This window comes from Trichosurus vulpecula, chromosome 4 (assembly GCF_011100635.1).
Source record: "Trichosurus vulpecula isolate mTriVul1 chromosome 4, mTriVul1.pri, whole genome shotgun sequence".
NCBI classification, from domain to species: domain Eukaryota; kingdom Metazoa; phylum Chordata; class Mammalia; order Diprotodontia; family Phalangeridae; genus Trichosurus; species Trichosurus vulpecula.
Genome location: NC_050576.1, coordinates 424,882,511 through 424,899,609, shown reverse-complemented (window position 1 = coordinate 424,899,609; position 17,099 = coordinate 424,882,511). Strand labels below are relative to the sequence as shown.

Genomic DNA, 17,099 nt, shown 5'->3' with positions numbered 1-17,099 from the left:
GGTTCTAGAAAGGAGCGAGTGAGCGGGGAAGGGAGCATGAGGGAGGAAACAAGGGCCACAGGAGAGGAGGGCATTGCTCCTTGGCTGCTGCTGCCTGCCTGGAGTCCACTCCACTATTATATTTCTATGAGTAACCATTAAGGGAGTGCTATGATAAGCATTCCTGTCTCAGACCATTATTGCAGTTTTCATCACCTCTTCCTTTAACTTTCTCTTACAGTCTCTTAAGCAAATACCAGGTTACTTTTACACACCCCTGCCATTTCTCCACTAGACTACATAGAGTCAGTTGGATATTGTTTATTGTATCCCTCATCAGCTAAAGCTAAAAAATTAGTCCCATTGTTAGCTCCTTGAATATGGCAATCCCTAAAAGCTTATTATACAAAGGGATTCTGACTAATACCTATGAATTTCAAACAATCTATGTTATCTATCCCTACTCCTCCTGCCCCTTTGTCACGGATTCTCATGATCCAAGATGCTAACGATTCTCCCCTCTTTTGGGACCTCTTCCATTACTTCCTTAAACATTTTGTGGCCCCCTAGTTCTCCTGTTTGCTTTGTAGTATTGAACAAGCATCCACATTTCTAGAAGTCTCCTCATCTGAATTTGTTTCATCTTCCTCCCCTGTGTTTGGGTACTTATCAGGCTCCACACATGCAAAGGTTGCATGCACCTTCCTCTTGCTAACGTTTCTTTTCTTTTTCCAAACTACATTCACAACTGCCTTTTCTTCTACCATCTGACACTTTCTAGCTTGCTCTTCTAAAAGAAAGTTCTGATGCTTCTGCATAGAAAGCTTCTCATGCAAATCAGCTAACTCCTTTTCCACCTGAACCTTTTCCTCTGCTTTTACATACAATACAGTAACTTGTTAACAAGGCCCATCCTCTTCTACACACTCCTGACTTTTCTTTCCATGGTTCTATTGGTATTCCTTGAAAACATCTTTCTAAATCTCTAGGTTCTCCCTTCTGTAGCCTCTGTTCCCAGTTTTCACAAAGTCCTATGCTTTTAGCCCATTCTCTCTCCAGGGAGGAATAAGGTAAATCCTCCCATCCCAGGATACCCATTTCCTTCCCTAGAGCCTTCCTATTTCCAAGTAGAGGTTTTATATTTTGTGATCATTTTCATTGCCAAATATATCACCAATATGATACCCACAGCAGCTGCTATAAATATGCAGATGGATTTCCAGGGTTGAATCACAAAACACAACAAACTCTCTTCCTCAAAGATGAAACCAAGATATTTATTCAAATACCAGGAAGCCAAATCCACCATGGTAACAAAGAAGTTTATACATGTCACCAGTCCAAGAAGCACCACCATCCCCAAGCCTTCCCTCCATCAGGCCTCCCCACGAACAAGCTCCCCAGGCAAAATTCCTCCTTCTCTCACTCAGTCTAGTTTTTCTGCCTCAGCTCTGCCTGGCTCTCTCCCAACTTTGCCTGGCTCTCACTTTCTGCTCCACCTGTTTCTGCTCCACCCATTCAGCAAGTTCCTCTCACCATGGGTTCTGTGTGACTCAGGCTTCCTCAGTATTCAGCTGGGCCCCAGCTCAAAGCAGGTCAAAGGCCTATTAATGGGTGGAAAGATCTTCCCATTCCATTAACATTACAACAGAACAAATCCTTTTATTAAGGGGATTTGTTCTGTGAAGTTTGGATTGAGTTCAAGAGTTGCTGACCTAGACATGTGGCCTCAAGGCTACAGGTTCCCCACCCCTGATAGACTATCTGAGCTTCAGGTTCCTATCTGTAAAATAATGGATTAGGTGAAATGATCTCTGAAGTCCCTTTCAGCTCCTATGATCTGATAAATAAGCAAAGTTTTTTTTAAAAAAATCAGAATCAGGAGACTATGGTTTCTTCTAGGCTTAAATCTGCTATAATTTTGTAATACTGCATTTATGACTTTAACTTTCTTGAGATTCAGTTTCCTTATCTGTGAAGTGAGCATAACACTGTGATAAAGCCCCATTCCTAATCCATAGGGATGTTATGGGGATTAAGTGAGACTAACAAATGAAAAATTTTGAGAATAAAAATGTTATCTATAGTTAGTACACTATAATCTTGGACTGTCAGAGCCCACCCTATTATACTACCTATCCAGGTTCTAGGTATCCTGAGGAATTTATAGAGTGTCTCTTTTCTCTTCCATTGGCTCAAGCCCTGTGTTTCCCTCCACCCCAATTGAAAGGCACCAATGGCTAGCACCCCAGTTATTTTACCATGTAACATAAATTGGCTTTTATAAAAAGAAATATAAAAAATTTTTCTTCAGAACATCTCAGGGGCATAATTCTCCTTATAACTGCCTCACTCTATGCAGGAAGGGAGAGATTAGGCTCAAAACTTAGCTCAGTTCCTACATAGCAATAGTCCCACCAAGTTCATGACCAAAGTTCATGACCACAGTAGTCAAAAAATCCTTCTGTTGGCCTGTAGTCCTGAAGGACACTCTCAAAGATGGTTTCTTGCTCCCTGGGGGCATTGATGTTGGGCTGGCTGCAACACTCAGACTGGATTCCAACTCATGGATTCCTGTAACATACTCCAAACCTATATCAGAGATTCCACTCTCTGTACCTAGAATGGAAAAGAATGAACTGGCCAAGGAGACCCTGTTCCCAGGACTATATGGCTTCAGAAGGGAAGAAGGTCCTGGAGAAGTTGTTATAACCTTTTTTTCTCACAGGATGTGAAGGAGTCATTGAGCTCCTCCAGATGCAAACACAGAAATGAAAGGCAAAAAGCAAGACACTGAATCTGAAAGGCTTCCTTATAAGGCTCTGAAGTCAATCAGAAAATCTCCCTTTTATCATGTGGTTGACTACCCAACCAGAGCCAATTTCAAAAGGTCCAATTGCAGAAATGTATCAGCTTTGTAATTTATGGTAAGCTATGTTATCTCTGTTTGCCCCATTTCCTTATTTGTAAAGGGAAAAATAATAATGGTTGTTGTTATGGGATCAAAATAATATAACAATTGTAAAGTGTTTAACACAATAACAGGCACATGCTGGACATACTACAGTGATCTCTCCAATTTAATGTAATTGTTCCTTACCTGATAACTATGAAGTGGTTTTTAAAATACCAAAAATTAAAAGATCAATAATTTCTATACGTAATCATCTGGAAATGCAATTGACGTCATATGAGGTTTATTGTGTGTGTTATTACTCTATTTCTAAATTGTATTGTATTTCTAAAATTCTTATAGATTGTAAAATCTGAGAGGCCATTGCAAGGTATAAATGGCATTAAGGCAATTTTTTTAAATTACTTTTTTATTTTCTCTCTTTTTTTTCTTTTTCTTTTGGAGGGGGGGAAGGCAGGGCAATTAGGGTTAAGTGACTTGCCCAAAGTCACACAGCTAGTAAATATGTCAAGTGTCTGAGGCCGTATTTGAATTCAGGTCCTCCTGACTCCAGGGCGGGTGCTGTACTCACTGAGCCACCTAGCTGCCCTTAAGGCAATTTTTAATCTGAGTTTTGTTGCATATGTATTGGCCTTATTTTAAAAAAGCATGTGATAAACAAAACTAGATAATTTGAAAAGTGTTAAATATTTAATGAGGTTTATTTGGTTACAAGTGGGTGATGATGATGATGATGATATTTACTATGATAGCATATTTTTTCATTTGAAATCTTGGCTGTTATGAAAATATATAAAGTGGTTTAGAGTTGTAGTTTCAACATATTAATGATGAGATGAATGATTCTCTGTGCCAAGTGATTTGGAAATGCACTCATCTAAATTGATAATGGGTTGTTTCAAGTTTTAAATATGTAATAATGTTTAGGGCATTGTTACATTTCTAAATTGTCATATTTGTTACATTGTCACATCTATAAATTGATGCATTTGTTACATTGTTACATTTCTAAACAGTTGTATCAGGTTGTTGAAAAAACAATTTCTCTTATAATTTGAATGTTAAATTAAAAACTACAAAAAAGGACAATATAAGAAAGAATGAATGGGTTAGGATAAACTTCCAAGTTTGTCTATATTGAAGAGGGAGTTTCACCTAAAATTCTTAGCAACTCTGTGCAAAGGTTTTCTGGGTTGTAAAATTCCTACTAAGTAAATGTGAATCCTTGCAATAAAAAAATAGGGGTATGATTTTCAAGCCTTCTTCATCTAAAGATATATATTTGTAGGTTAATTTGGACACTGACATTCACTATCTATGTGAGATTCCAGAATGTAATTATTTTCTAGTGACATATTTAAAGACAAATGAAAGAAAAGATACTGAATAAATTTTTTAAAGGCCTGGTAAATTTTGTTATTGGGATAAGGCTAATTTAATTGGATATGTTTTTCTTGGCTTTTAAAAACTGTATTTCCTCCCTATTACAAATACTTTTTTTAATAAGAATTCTGTAATAACTAGGAATTCATTTATGTTACTTAAGGAAATTTTACAACCACTTAGTTTTAATGAATTCCAATTTTAAGTGTTGATTTTTGCTTTAAGGTAGAAAAGAGAGATATCTATCATTTTAAAAGTTTCCAACTAATTTTCCTCCTTAAAAGTTTAGTGATTATTCCTCTTAATGCTGGGATAAACTTTAAACTGTTTTTAAAGAAGGAGATATACTTTTAGAAGAAATGTTGCAAAAACACCCCCAATATCTCTTCTGTGATTTTTAGAAGGCCTACTAAATTTTCATTTGCAAGTTAATTTATTGCTAAATTACTGTAATGAATTGTAAAACAGAAGAAATCATGCTGTTTTGATCTGAAATTGTAGTCATCTCATGGCCTAAGCAAGAGTTAAATTAATGTTTGAACTTATCATAAGTTCAAGCGTAAGATTCAATTCCTAAAGTGTCTCATTCTTCTAGAGTGAGTATAATTAGAGAAGGATAAACAATTTTGTGAAACAAGGACATCAACCTATCAACTTGTGAAGTTAAAGTTAGGAACCTCTTGTTTTGTTTAAGGAATGAAATTCTAGTACAAACAGTTATGTTAGTGAAGAGTAGTAACTTATGAGCTTTTTGTGTTGTCTTGATGGGAAATCTAATATTATTATGAATCTAGAATTAGAATATGTGCAGAAATTTATGCAAACTGCTTAAGACTTACCTTAAGATGTTCCCGTTCTTTAAAGGAATTCTAAGAGCAGTAGTATTTTTCTGTGATCAATCTGTTACTGTTACCAGTGAGAGATTAACTTCTTGTTATCTAGGATATGTGATCCTTGAGAGCTGAACTCACCTGAAGTTCTGATTATTGGAACTTGCTATTCAAGACTTCATGGGACTGCAATTTACTATTGTTTTGAGCTTCGATTAGAGATAGTTGCGTCTCATGTATCATGTGTCATGAAGCCAATAGTAGTACAGGCTGAGAACTGATAGGTGGATGTCTGTGCCTGTGTTTTGAGGACAACTTTGTACACAGCCTAGGTAGCATCTTCCTGACTCTATTTCCCAGTTGTGCTATTTCCTTCCTGAAAAGGAAAATTCCCCACCTGATTAATCCTGAGCCCTGCTTTTAACATCTAGTGACTACATGATTGGCTGTCAGATATGACTCATGCCTGGTATCAAACAGAGCTAAAGCAGTTTTTCCCTTCTGTTATGCTATATGACATTATTGTAACTATGCCCCTCTTTTTCCTTTTATAGCAAATGTCTATAACCAAGAATTTCTGTAAGTACGATACTAAATCTATTAAATAATAGGTGGACAATAGAACATCTCTGAGTTACTATAATAGGATGCAAGAATGAATAGATTACAGTTTTAACCCATATTCATGGCCAAATTATAATATAAGGACAACATCCTCCTAAGGAGAAAATTATTAGACCAAGCAATAAGACAAAGATGTAATGTGATAGATGTCTAATTAAATAGGAGAGCAAATTATGAGAAAAGCAACAGCATTGGACTGATTCCTCTAAGAATTATACATAGATGTATATGATGGGCTTCCAAAATTTATCTATCATGGATATTCAAGTGTCAAGCATGTTTTGGTAATAAGATCTCAAATTTGGATTTTTACACACAAATTGTATGGGATAATGGTAAAAGTAAGTGAAATTATTTTCCCATTATTAAAGTTTCTGTCTGATAATTTTAAAAGGTGGAAGAGCTCATTTTAAGGTTGGACCCTCAAATTTTATAGGTACAGGATTTAGGTAAGGATAGAAACAGAAGATAATATATGAACTGAAATTTTCTGAAGTTTCAAAAGTGGAGAACCAAATTTAAGTGATTGGACTAATTTATATTAAGTCAGAGTTATCTGGGAACTTCTAGATCTGAACCAGAGAAGCAGAACTCCCTTTTAAAACTATCCTGAGAATAAAACCGATTGTCCAAGAAAGGATATCTAGGGACCAGGTAACTACATGAGACATCTGGGATTCAAAAAGCACTGCTTAAATGGACATTGGGAATGAGTTACTGGGATACGAGGAGCTTAAAGTTAGTTAACATTAGTAATAATGGTTGTATTGGAAGATGGCGGCTGGAAAGCAGGGACTAGCATGAGCTCCCCGCCAAGCCCCTCCAAAAACCTATAAAAATGGCTCTGAACCAATTCTAGAACTGCAGAACCCACAAAATAGCAGAGGGAAGCAGGGCTCCATCCCAGGACAGCCTGGACAGTCTCTGGGTGAGGTTTTTCCCGCATGGAGCTGGGAGAGGAGCAAAGCGGAGGGAAGCAGAGCCCAGTGTGGGCAGGGTGGACCAACCAGACCAGGAGCCGGGCGGAGCATGCCCTAGCACCCTGAATCAGTGAGCTACAGCAGTTACCAGACTTCTCAACCCACAAACACCAAAGACAACAGAGAAGGTTAGTGGGAGAAGCTGCTGGGGACAGAGTGAAAAATGGAGCAGTTTGGCCACCGCCCCCAGGGCAGCGGAGGTGGGGCAGCTGCAGAACTACAGCTCCAGTTGCTTCTGGCCCCAGGCCCACCTGGTGGGAGGAGTTAAGTGGCTGATCAGAGCAGGAGTGAAGAGCCTGCTGAAGATCTAAGTCCAGTCCAGGTTAGGGGTTCATGGGGAAGGAGAAGTGCTGGTGTGGCAGAGCTGGCACATGCCCCCAGGCTTGGAACATAGTTCTCTTAACTCTACAAGCAGTCATACCCCGTTGAAAAACTCAAGGGTCAAGTTACTTGGCTGGGAATATGGCCAGGCAGTGAAAACACACCCAGATTCAGTCTCAGACTCTGGAATCTTTCTTTGGTGACAAAGAAGAATAAAACATACAGCCAGAAGAAGTCAACAAAGTCAAAGAGCCTACAACAAAAACCTCCAAGAAAAACATGAACTGGTCTCAGGCCATGGAAGAGCTCAAAAAGGACTTGGAAAAGCAAGTTAGAGAAGTAGAGGAAGAATTGGGAAGAGAAATGAGAAGGATGCAAGAAAACCATGAAAAACAAGTCAATGACTTGCTAAAGGAGACCCAAAAAATACTGAAGAAAATAACACTTTAAAAAATAGACTAACTCAAATGTCAAAAGAGCTCCAAAAAGCCAATGAGGAGAAGAATGCCTTGGAAGGCAGAATTAGCCAAATGGAAAAGGAGGTCCAAAAGACCACTGAAGAAAATACCACCTTAAAAATCAGATTGGAGCAAGTGGAAGCTAGTGACTTTATGAGAAATCAAGACATTATAAAACAGAACCAAAGGAATAAAAAAATGGAAGACAATGTGAAATATCTCATAGGGAAAACCACTAACCTGGAAAATAGATCCAGGAGAGATAATTCAAAAATTATTGGACTACCTGAAAGCCATGATCAAAAAAAGAGCCTAGATATCATCTTTCAAGAAATAATCAAGGAGAACTGCCCTCATATTCTAGAGCCACAGGGCAAAATAGAAATTGAAAGAATCCATCGATCGCCTCCTCAAATAGATCCCAAAAAGAAATCTCCTAGGAATATTGCTGCCAAATTCCAGAGCTCCCAGATCAAGGAGAAAATAGTGCCAGCATCCAGAAGGAAACAATTTGAGTATTATGGAAACATAATCAGAATAATCCAAGATCTAGCAGCTTCCACATTAAGAGATCGAAGGGCTTGGAATATGATATTCTGGAGGTCAAGAAGCCAGGATGAAAACCAAGAATCACCAACCCAGCAAAACTAAGTATCATGCTCCAAGGCAAAATATGGATTTTTAATAAAATAGAGGACTTTCAAGCTTTCTCAGTGAAAAGACAAGAGCTGAATAGAAAATTTGACTTTCAAACACAAGAATGAAGAGAAGCATGAAAAGGTAATCAAGAAAAAGAACAAGAAAAAGAAATTGCAAGGGATTTACTAAAGTTGAACTGTTTTGTTTACATTCCTACATGGAAAGATGATGTGTATGATTCATGAGACCTCAGTATTAGGGTAACTGAAGGGAATATGCATATATATATACATATATATATATATATCTTTATGTATATGTGAGTGTGTATGTATGTATATATGTATATATATATATATATATAGAGAGAGAGAGAGAGAGAGAGAGAGAGAGAGAGAGCGGGCACAGGGTAAGTTGAAGATGAAGGGAAGATATCTAAAAGAAATAAAATCAAATTAAGGGATGAGAGAGGAATATATTGAGAGAGGGAGATAGGGAGAGATAGAATGGGGTAAATTTTCTTGCATAAAAGTGGCAAGAAAAAGCAGTTCTGTAGGAAGAGAAGAGAAGGCAGGTGAAGGGGAATGAGTGAATCTTGCTCTCATCAAATTTGGCCTGAGGAGGGAATACCATACATACTTATTTGGGTATCTTACCCCACAGGAAAAAAGGAGGAAGAAGATAAAAAAGGAGGGGATGATAGAAGGGAGGGCAGATGGGGGTGGAGGTAATCAAAAAGAAACACTTTCGAAAGGGGACAGGGCCAAGGGAGAAAATTCAATAAAGGGGGATAGGTTAGGAAGAAACAAAATATAGTTAGTCTTTCACAACATGAGTATTATGGAAGGGTTATACATAATGATACACATGTGGCCTATGTTGAATTGCTTGACTTCTTAGGGAGGGTGGGTGGGAAGGGAAGAGGGGAGAGAATTTGGAACTCAAAGTTTTAAAGATGTTCAAAAACAAAAAAAAAAAGTTTTTGCATGCAACTAGAAAATAAGATACACAGGCAATGGGGCGTAGAAATTTATCTTGCCTTACAAGAAAGGAAGGGAAAAGGGGATGGGAGGGGAGTGGGGTGACAGAAGGAAAGGCTGACTGGGGAACAGGGCAACCAGAATATACATCATCTTGGAGTGGGGGGGAGGGTAGAAATGGGGAGAAAATTTGTAATTCAAACTCTTGTGAAAATCAATGCTGAAAACTAAATAAATAAAAAAAATCGCAAAAAATAAAAGAGACAACATACAAAAAAATTAAAAAAAATAATGATTTTATTGCTTTATGTGGCTCATGTTTAAGTTTTCTTGGTTACTTTGGTGACGTGTAAATCTCCCTTCTCAAAACTAGTCTATTGTGAGCCCTCTGAGCAGTTTAATCTGTACCTGACTTAATGTAATTACGCAATTTTATGAATTATGAGGAAAACTTTGTCATATTGTTTGAACCTAGCTCTACATAGCTGGGAAACTGAGTCATCTCTATGTGCCTTTAACCAAGGACCTGTGTTATGCTGTTTTCTCTCAATTGTCAACCCATATGTCTTCTAAGAGCCCCTGCCAGCTCTTTCTTACTACACCTACAGCTGCCAACTTGTGAACATGGACTCCTAGGTCATCTGAAGATGCCAGCTCCAAGTGGTCATCTCTTCCCACTCCCTAAGGAAGAGTGAAGTTTTCCCATGCCTTCCTTGGTCTGCAGGTGGGGTTTTTTGGCCCATCCTTGACCAAAAAGATGGGGATGTAGACCTTTCCCCAAACCATTTTGAACCCCCAAGACCTAAGAAAGGCCTAGAACATGGATTGGCCAATCAGGAGAGACATTTTGGTCCACTCTGAGCTTAACCTATAACAGACATGCTTTGTTCTCTGAGTGAACCCAAAATGCCCCATCCTGTGTCAGCAAGTACAAGGCCAGATGAAAGTGACCAGGAATATTCTTCTGTTTATGACTACATCCTCTTCAAAAATGAAGGACAAACGCAACCTGAGAGTAGACCAAGCTGCCTGAAAGAGGACCCAGCTAGTTGGGTGACTCAGCTCGTCCTCTCCCTCTCTCTTCCTTTCCTTCCCCTCTTCTCCTCTACAAAGGAAGGTAAATTTGATGGCTAGAAGCAGCCTACTTAACTTTGGGTTTATGTCTAGATTTCTTTCTTTCTTTCTGTTTCTTTCCCTCTTTCCTTCCCTCCTTCCGTCTTCTTTCACAAAACCTTAAACCCAGTTCATTCTGAAGCTCATAGATTGTACCACAATAGGTCCCTGCCCAAGCTCCACTTAATGGCTGTATTTTGGGACCTCCTGGCTTAGTGAATGTCAATGGTAACTGTTTCTCTTTGGAACAGCAACCCTGAGGGTCTTCTCTACTGGCTTGAGTTTTTGTTCTTTTTTTCTAATTAAAGGGACCAGCCCTTGACTCACTTCTTAAAGAGGCCTATTCACTGAAGGAGCATTGCCTCACTTTAAGTGAGGACATGAAAAGGCCTTGGCCTAAAAGGGCCAGGGTCTCCCATTGCATCCTGGGTCATCTCCAGTCATCCTGATGAATATCTAGTCACTGGATCCAGATGGCTCTGGAGGAGAAAGTGAGACTGGTGACCTTGCCCAGCCCTCCCTCACTCAAATCAAAGTCAATTGCAAGTCATGTCATCATTTCCCTGATGTCATAGTCTTCTTTGAAAATGAAGGAGAAACACAACAACCAAAGACAAGGCATCTTGAACCAGATACTATCTTGAATAATGGTATTTTTCTTCACTTGGTATTTTATGGTCATATATTATGTTATGTTATATCATGTCATGTTAATGATAGAAGAAACACAGATATCCTGGGTCTATAATTTCAATTGACTCCTTAATACTTCTCCTATCTTATTGTATTTATAACCTATCCAATGAAGAAAATTCCTTTCTCTTGCTATGGTTAACACATATGGAGATTATAATTTTAGCTGACATAGGCATCCTGAGCCAGGAAGGGAGGGAGGGGTAAGAGGGAATTGCTCTGAATATATAAAATCCCCTTTTGTCTGTCCATCCTTGAGTTCATTGTCCACAATGAACCATCATGCATATCTTTATATGCATATTCTGCAAGCTTTGAGAGAAATAAAACATACACACGCAGCTTAATTTTGTTAACAATTCTAATATTTAGATATGGTTTTTTACAAAATGGAATGAGCTGTCCTGTGAGTTTGCCAACATCAGAATTATTCAAGCAGCAAATGCTTGGGGAAGAAAGTTAAATTATTTGACATTTAGTTGGGTCCCATCCAATGTAAGTATCTATAATTCTAAGAATCTCACTTCCCCGCCCATGAACTTGAGGTAGTTCTCTATTATAGCAATTCCAATCATCTAGGAGCCAATCTCTTCTCTCTACTACAAAATTCTGCCCATTTGTTCAAATCAGTGTAAAGCTTGTACCATGCCACTCAGCCAACCCCACTGTGCCTTTCTATTTCCATCCTAAGGATCCCATTGCTCCCCCAGGATGTCCCAAGCCCATTACCTCCTTCAAAACCCTGTTTGGTTTTTTCATCCATTATTAAGGCCAGGATAAAGACATCTACAAAGACATGTGTGGCATGAAAAGAAGTTGGGCCAGTCCTGCAGTGCAAGTGTACGATAAGAGATAGAAACTCAAGTGTTAAACCAATATCCACAAAATTGTAGATTTTGAAATGGGGTTCTTAGTCTTTTTATGCAATGTATGCTTTACTGAGAATATTTTTAAATGCATAAAATAAAATACATAGGATTACAAATGAAATATATTATATTGGAATATAGTTATCAAAATATTTGAATATACACACACTCGAAGACCCCAGATTAAGAATTCCTAACCTAGAAGACAGTCTTTAATGTGAATGAATAAACAAGTATTAAGTGCTTTCTATATGCCAAAAACTGTGCTAAGTGCTAGGGATATAAAGAAAGACAAAACCAATACTTGCCCTCAAGGAGCTCACATTCTAATGGGGGGAGACAATATGTAAATAAGTAGATACATAAAAGATAGAGATAGATAAAAGATGGGGGGGGCAGGATAAGAGCAAGAATTAAACAGAGGAAATAGTTAAGGGTCTTGTGACCTAAAGCCATGGATAAGATCACAAAGCCATTCACATATCAAAGTATTAAGGTCCTGGGAGGCAAGCCCTTCACTCCATTCATTTAAGCTGAGAGCAATAGAGGAAAAAGGCTTCCATAGTGCCATATGCAGAAAGGCAATATATGTTCATTTTATTTTCTGAGTCAATACTTCAGCACGAGTTCAGCAGCTTCGGGGTAAAGTGGGAGGTGGGGGGAGTGGATATCGACCAGAAGAGAACGACTCTTTGTCATTAAAAAAAAAAAAAGATTGTGGTTTTATATCATTTCCTTTCTGTAAGGTTGACAATCATGGGTGATAATCTTTGATTTCCTAGTAGTGTAACCTTTTCCAGGTCTCTGTTTCCACCTTCTATGGATCCATATGCCAACAAAGACCAAGAAGATGAGTGAGAGAGGAGCCACAGCAATTCCCCAGGAAAACGTAGGTTCTGCAAGAAGCCACAGAACCCAGTTACTGTGCATAGTATCTCTAATTATCCATCATGAAACTGCAATAAATGCTTGCAAGGAATGAATCTTTATATTGAGAAAAAAGTTAATTGTGACATTGTACAGTTATGACTTCATACCTCTGGGCTTCAATCCCTCATTAATGAAATGCATCCAATGTTTCTCTCCCTTCCTTTGTAGGCATTTGGGGAGGAGGGGTGCAATTCCATTCTCACCAATGGAAACTCCCTCCATCCAAGCAAACTGACAAGTTGTGTATAACTTGTAGTTCTTGGGCAGTTACCCTTCACACTGGGAAATCAATTGACTCATTCATGACCACACAGCTAATATGTTTCAAAGGCTGGACTTAAACTCACATCTTGCTGACTCCAAAGCCAGTCTTTATCCATTACACCAGGGATTTTGAGACCCAAAATATGAAAAAATCTAGAATTCAAGTTGGTACAAATGTCAGACATTATGCAACATGCACAGAGAGCTCCTTACTTTTAAGTTCCTTCCTTTAGCTTCCTCATATTGATAGAAATCATAAAAAAGTAAACTAATAAATATGCGAGTCAATCACCATGCCTGAAATGGGCACAGCTACCATTTCCATACCAGACTCCTAGTTTTCAATTCATGATTTGATCACAACCTTTAACCCTTCCAGAATCAGCATTGTCAAAGTCTGTTTTCCCCACAAACAAAGTTGCTAACCATTTGGGGATAAGGGGGATAAACTATAGATTTCCCGACTAGAGTTCTGCTCTTAATATCTGAGATCTGATGAACAATGGAGGACTATTTCTACAATCCTGTCTCTGGAGATGAGTAATACATACTTTCAAAGGGTTGCCAAGGACCACAGGTCATTTGATGATGGGTTTCTCAATACCAGGAGTGTGTATGTGTAGAGCACTCCAAGGTTACAAGGGGATTTACATACTAAGGTAGATAAAGTTGTAATTGCAGTCTATTGCAGGTAGGCTGAGGCTTACAAAATCATTAAATTTTTATAAACTTACAAAACTAATAAATGATAAAATCAGAACTTAGCCCAGTTCTTCTGACTGTTAGTTCTTTGCTCTTTTCCCGGCCCCTTGAGTCTGAATGCACATTTTGGAGTTTGATGATTATTTCCCATCTTTATTCTGTCTGCCTATCTACAGTAATCGAGTGTCTAATCCACATAATTGCTCAATTCACTGGGTAGTGTGTTAGCATTCAGAAAGGAAGGAAAAAAACCATTTCACTAACCTCCTAAAGAATGACAAACATTACAGTTTGCTTTTCTGGCCATGCCCACTTCCTCTGACAGCAATAACAAAATGTTTCCTTGTTTCAATGACTGCTCTGTGTTCCTATTTACTTGCCCTTTTTAAAGCGAAACCTGGGTCGCCAGGTTCATAGAGCTCTGAAGACTAATGTCTCAGACTCTGAGGCTTGCTCTTGGCCAGGCAGGCTTGTCCTCTCAACTAAGTATCTCTCTAAATCGCTTCAGCAGTTTTCAAAGTATGTTAGAGAATCATTTTACCTTTTTCTAAAAATGAGCTTGCCATCCTTTAACCTTCTCACCCTAATTCATCTCTCTCCTCATCCTTGCCCTAACCCCATTGCCTATCCAACTCTCATGCATATAAAATTATTTAAATGAGAAATATTCATCCTTCCAGAGTACAATCACTTAGTACCATCCATCAGTTAGAAGGATAAAGGACTCTTTAAATCAGAGGTTCTTAACCAACGAGTCTGGCAACACATTTGGAGGGACTCATGAACTTAGATGTAGGAAAATTACATCTTTATTTTCACTAATTTTTTTTCTCCGTAAACCTGTGCATTTTATTTTATGCATTTATAGGCATTGTTATGAGAAGGAACTCATAGGTTTAAGCAGACTACAAAGAAGTCTGTGACACACACACACACACAAAAGTTAAGATCGCTTAACTTCAATAATGTCATAGAAGAAGGTATTTGAGACACTGTTATGGAGATGAGTAATGATTAGACCTCTTCTGTATGCTTCATAGGACACAACCAGAAGCAAAAGACAGAACTGACCAACCAATAAGCATTTATTAAGCACCTATTAGGTTCCAGGCACTGTATTAGATGCTGGAGATATGAGGACAAAAATGAATCAGTCTCTGCCTTGAGGCAGTTAGGTGGTATAGTAGATAGAAGGCTGAGCAGGGTGTTAGGAAGATCTGAGTTCAAATCCAGAATCAGATATCTACTAGCTGTGTTATTTGGGCAAGTCACTTAATCCCTATCTGCCTTAGCTTCCTCACCTGTAAAAGGGGGATCAAAAAGCACCCACCTCCCAGGATTGTTGTGAGGATCAGATGTGATACTTATAGAGCACATAGCGTAGTGCCAGGTACAGAATAGGTACTTAATAAATGTTTGTGCCTTCCCCCCTCAAAGAGTTTACATCCTACAAAGGAAGTCAACACGCACACATATAAGGACATGGGAATAAAATTCAAAATAGATACCAGGTAAAGGAAAAAAGGGTTCCTAAGATCCTCAAAGGCAAGTTAAGTTTTGACCTCCAAACAAAGTTATCCCAAAATGGAATGGGCTGAAAGATGGGGGTGGGAATGGGGGAGATTCCCCCTCACTGGAGATGTTCAAATAGAGGCTAGATGAATACTTTTCAAATATGTTAGAGTGGGGACTATTTTTGGGGTGTGAGCTGATCTAGATGGTCACAGAGGTCTCTGCTAACTCCCAAATTCTGTGATTCTGTTAATCTGCCAACAGAGAATTAGTACCATTTGCTGCCAGTGGATGAGGATACTTACCTTCTTTAACTGATGCTTGCAAGGTCTGGTATCCCAGTCTGTTCTGGGCAGTACATACAAACTTAGTGTTCAAGTCCTTCTTTTCCACTGAATTAAATATCAGAGGCACTTCAATATAGCCTTTATTGTTTTCTGAATATTCACTGGATGAGAAAAAGGTTCCCATGAAAATGTGGGTGTAAAAAGCAAACAAATTAATCTTTATAACAATCATTCTGATGCTGCAAGAATTTATTAAGGCCTAGGATATGTCAATGATTTGATAGCCAATGGCAGTACATAGATAGAAGGAGAAACCAGCCCATCCACAAGGAGCTCATGATCCTTGCCCTCAGTCAGATGCATCCGTTTGGCTTTGATCCAGTGAAAAATTCTTAAAGGAGCATTGAACCCTGTGAACAGGAGTCCATTTTGATAAGCTTAAGCTCTTGCTGAAGCTCATCTACGCAATGGGATCAAAGTGACCACAGTAGCCCTGTTTTAAGTAATGGAAAGTCAATTTTAAAATATTTGGCAAACCATATTAATTAGAGCCAGCAGCAGCTGATTTGGGGAAAATCTAAGTGTTCCGCTGATAAATTTTTTGCACAATGATGGACAGGGCCTGGGTTTTTGGCCTGCGGCTGAGTAACTAGGACAGAGTGCCAACCAAGGGAGTGTTCCCAACTCTATCTCTTTGAACCTGCAGAGACTTCTAGCTAGCTTACATGTTCTAGGACTAGCAACTGTCTATTGGAGCTAGGGACAAGAGCACAGTTTTGTGATCTAGACCAAAAGTGGGAGCCTGCAACACTCATACAAAGAAGGCAGCAAGCAGCCCATGCCTTAGAAGGGACCACTTAGGACCTCCTGAAAGTTTGCACTCCAGGCTCTGATGCCACCACAGAGATCCAGGAATAATATAGCACTCCACACTTGGAGAAAGCAGTGACAGAGCCCAGATAATACAGATCAAAGTAACAGAGGCCCCCAAGTTTCCACCAGAAATGTGTAGATCCTTGGCCCTTATACCAAGTCCTAATTCAGGGAGAAAGACCAGAAGAATGAGAAAATGCAAAAGGAATATTTTAAAACTGTCTCCAAGTTCATAAACAGTAATTGCTTACCAAATATTTCTTTTTTGTTAAAAAAAATATAGAACTGTGATTTCATTTGTAGAGGAAATTCCCCATGAGGAATCCCTCTCTAATAATATCATACAGATCTGCAGCCTGCAACCCTTTTGCAGCTTATAGAAAATTGCCTGTGGCACCGCCAAGTTATTCTTCATTACACTGAGGCTACTTTTTCTCTTTTTGGTTACTCAGAGACTGCTTCTCTGTTGCTTGCCAATGTGAAAAATTATTTTTAATAATTATTATCTTGGAGATTGGGAGCTTCCCCCAGCTTCCTTTTTCCAGTGTCCTGCCCTTAAGTTCAGAAGGACATTTCTAATAATGAGATTACATTGACTGTCCAAATCCTGGTCAGACTCCAACCCAGCTGGCAAATAATTTAATCAAGGTACGGAAATCCCATTGTGTTCTCCTCAGACTTGGGTGGAGACAGATTCCTTGGTCTAGATAGCCCAAGGCAGGGAGTGGTCTGGTATGGTTGTGGGTGG

General features: G+C 38.8%; 1 protein-coding gene across 1 annotated transcript in view; it reads right to left on the bottom strand.

Moving 5' to 3' along the window:
* Nucleotides 1–12,123: 12,123 nt before the first annotated feature.
* Nucleotides 12,124–17,099, bottom strand: part of IL1R2 (interleukin 1 receptor type 2) — a 49,221-nt gene continuing 44,245 nt past the window's right edge. Inside the window, exons 8-9 of the mRNA XM_036757485.1 lie at nucleotides 15,497–15,639; nucleotides 12,124–12,679 (exon numbers count right to left, since the gene is read on the bottom strand). Of these exons, the coding sequence (XP_036613380.1) occupies nucleotides 12,507–12,679; nucleotides 15,497–15,639 (316 nt within the window). The 3' untranslated portion in view covers nucleotides 12,124–12,506. The remainder of the gene's footprint in view (nucleotides 12,680–15,496; nucleotides 15,640–17,099) is intronic.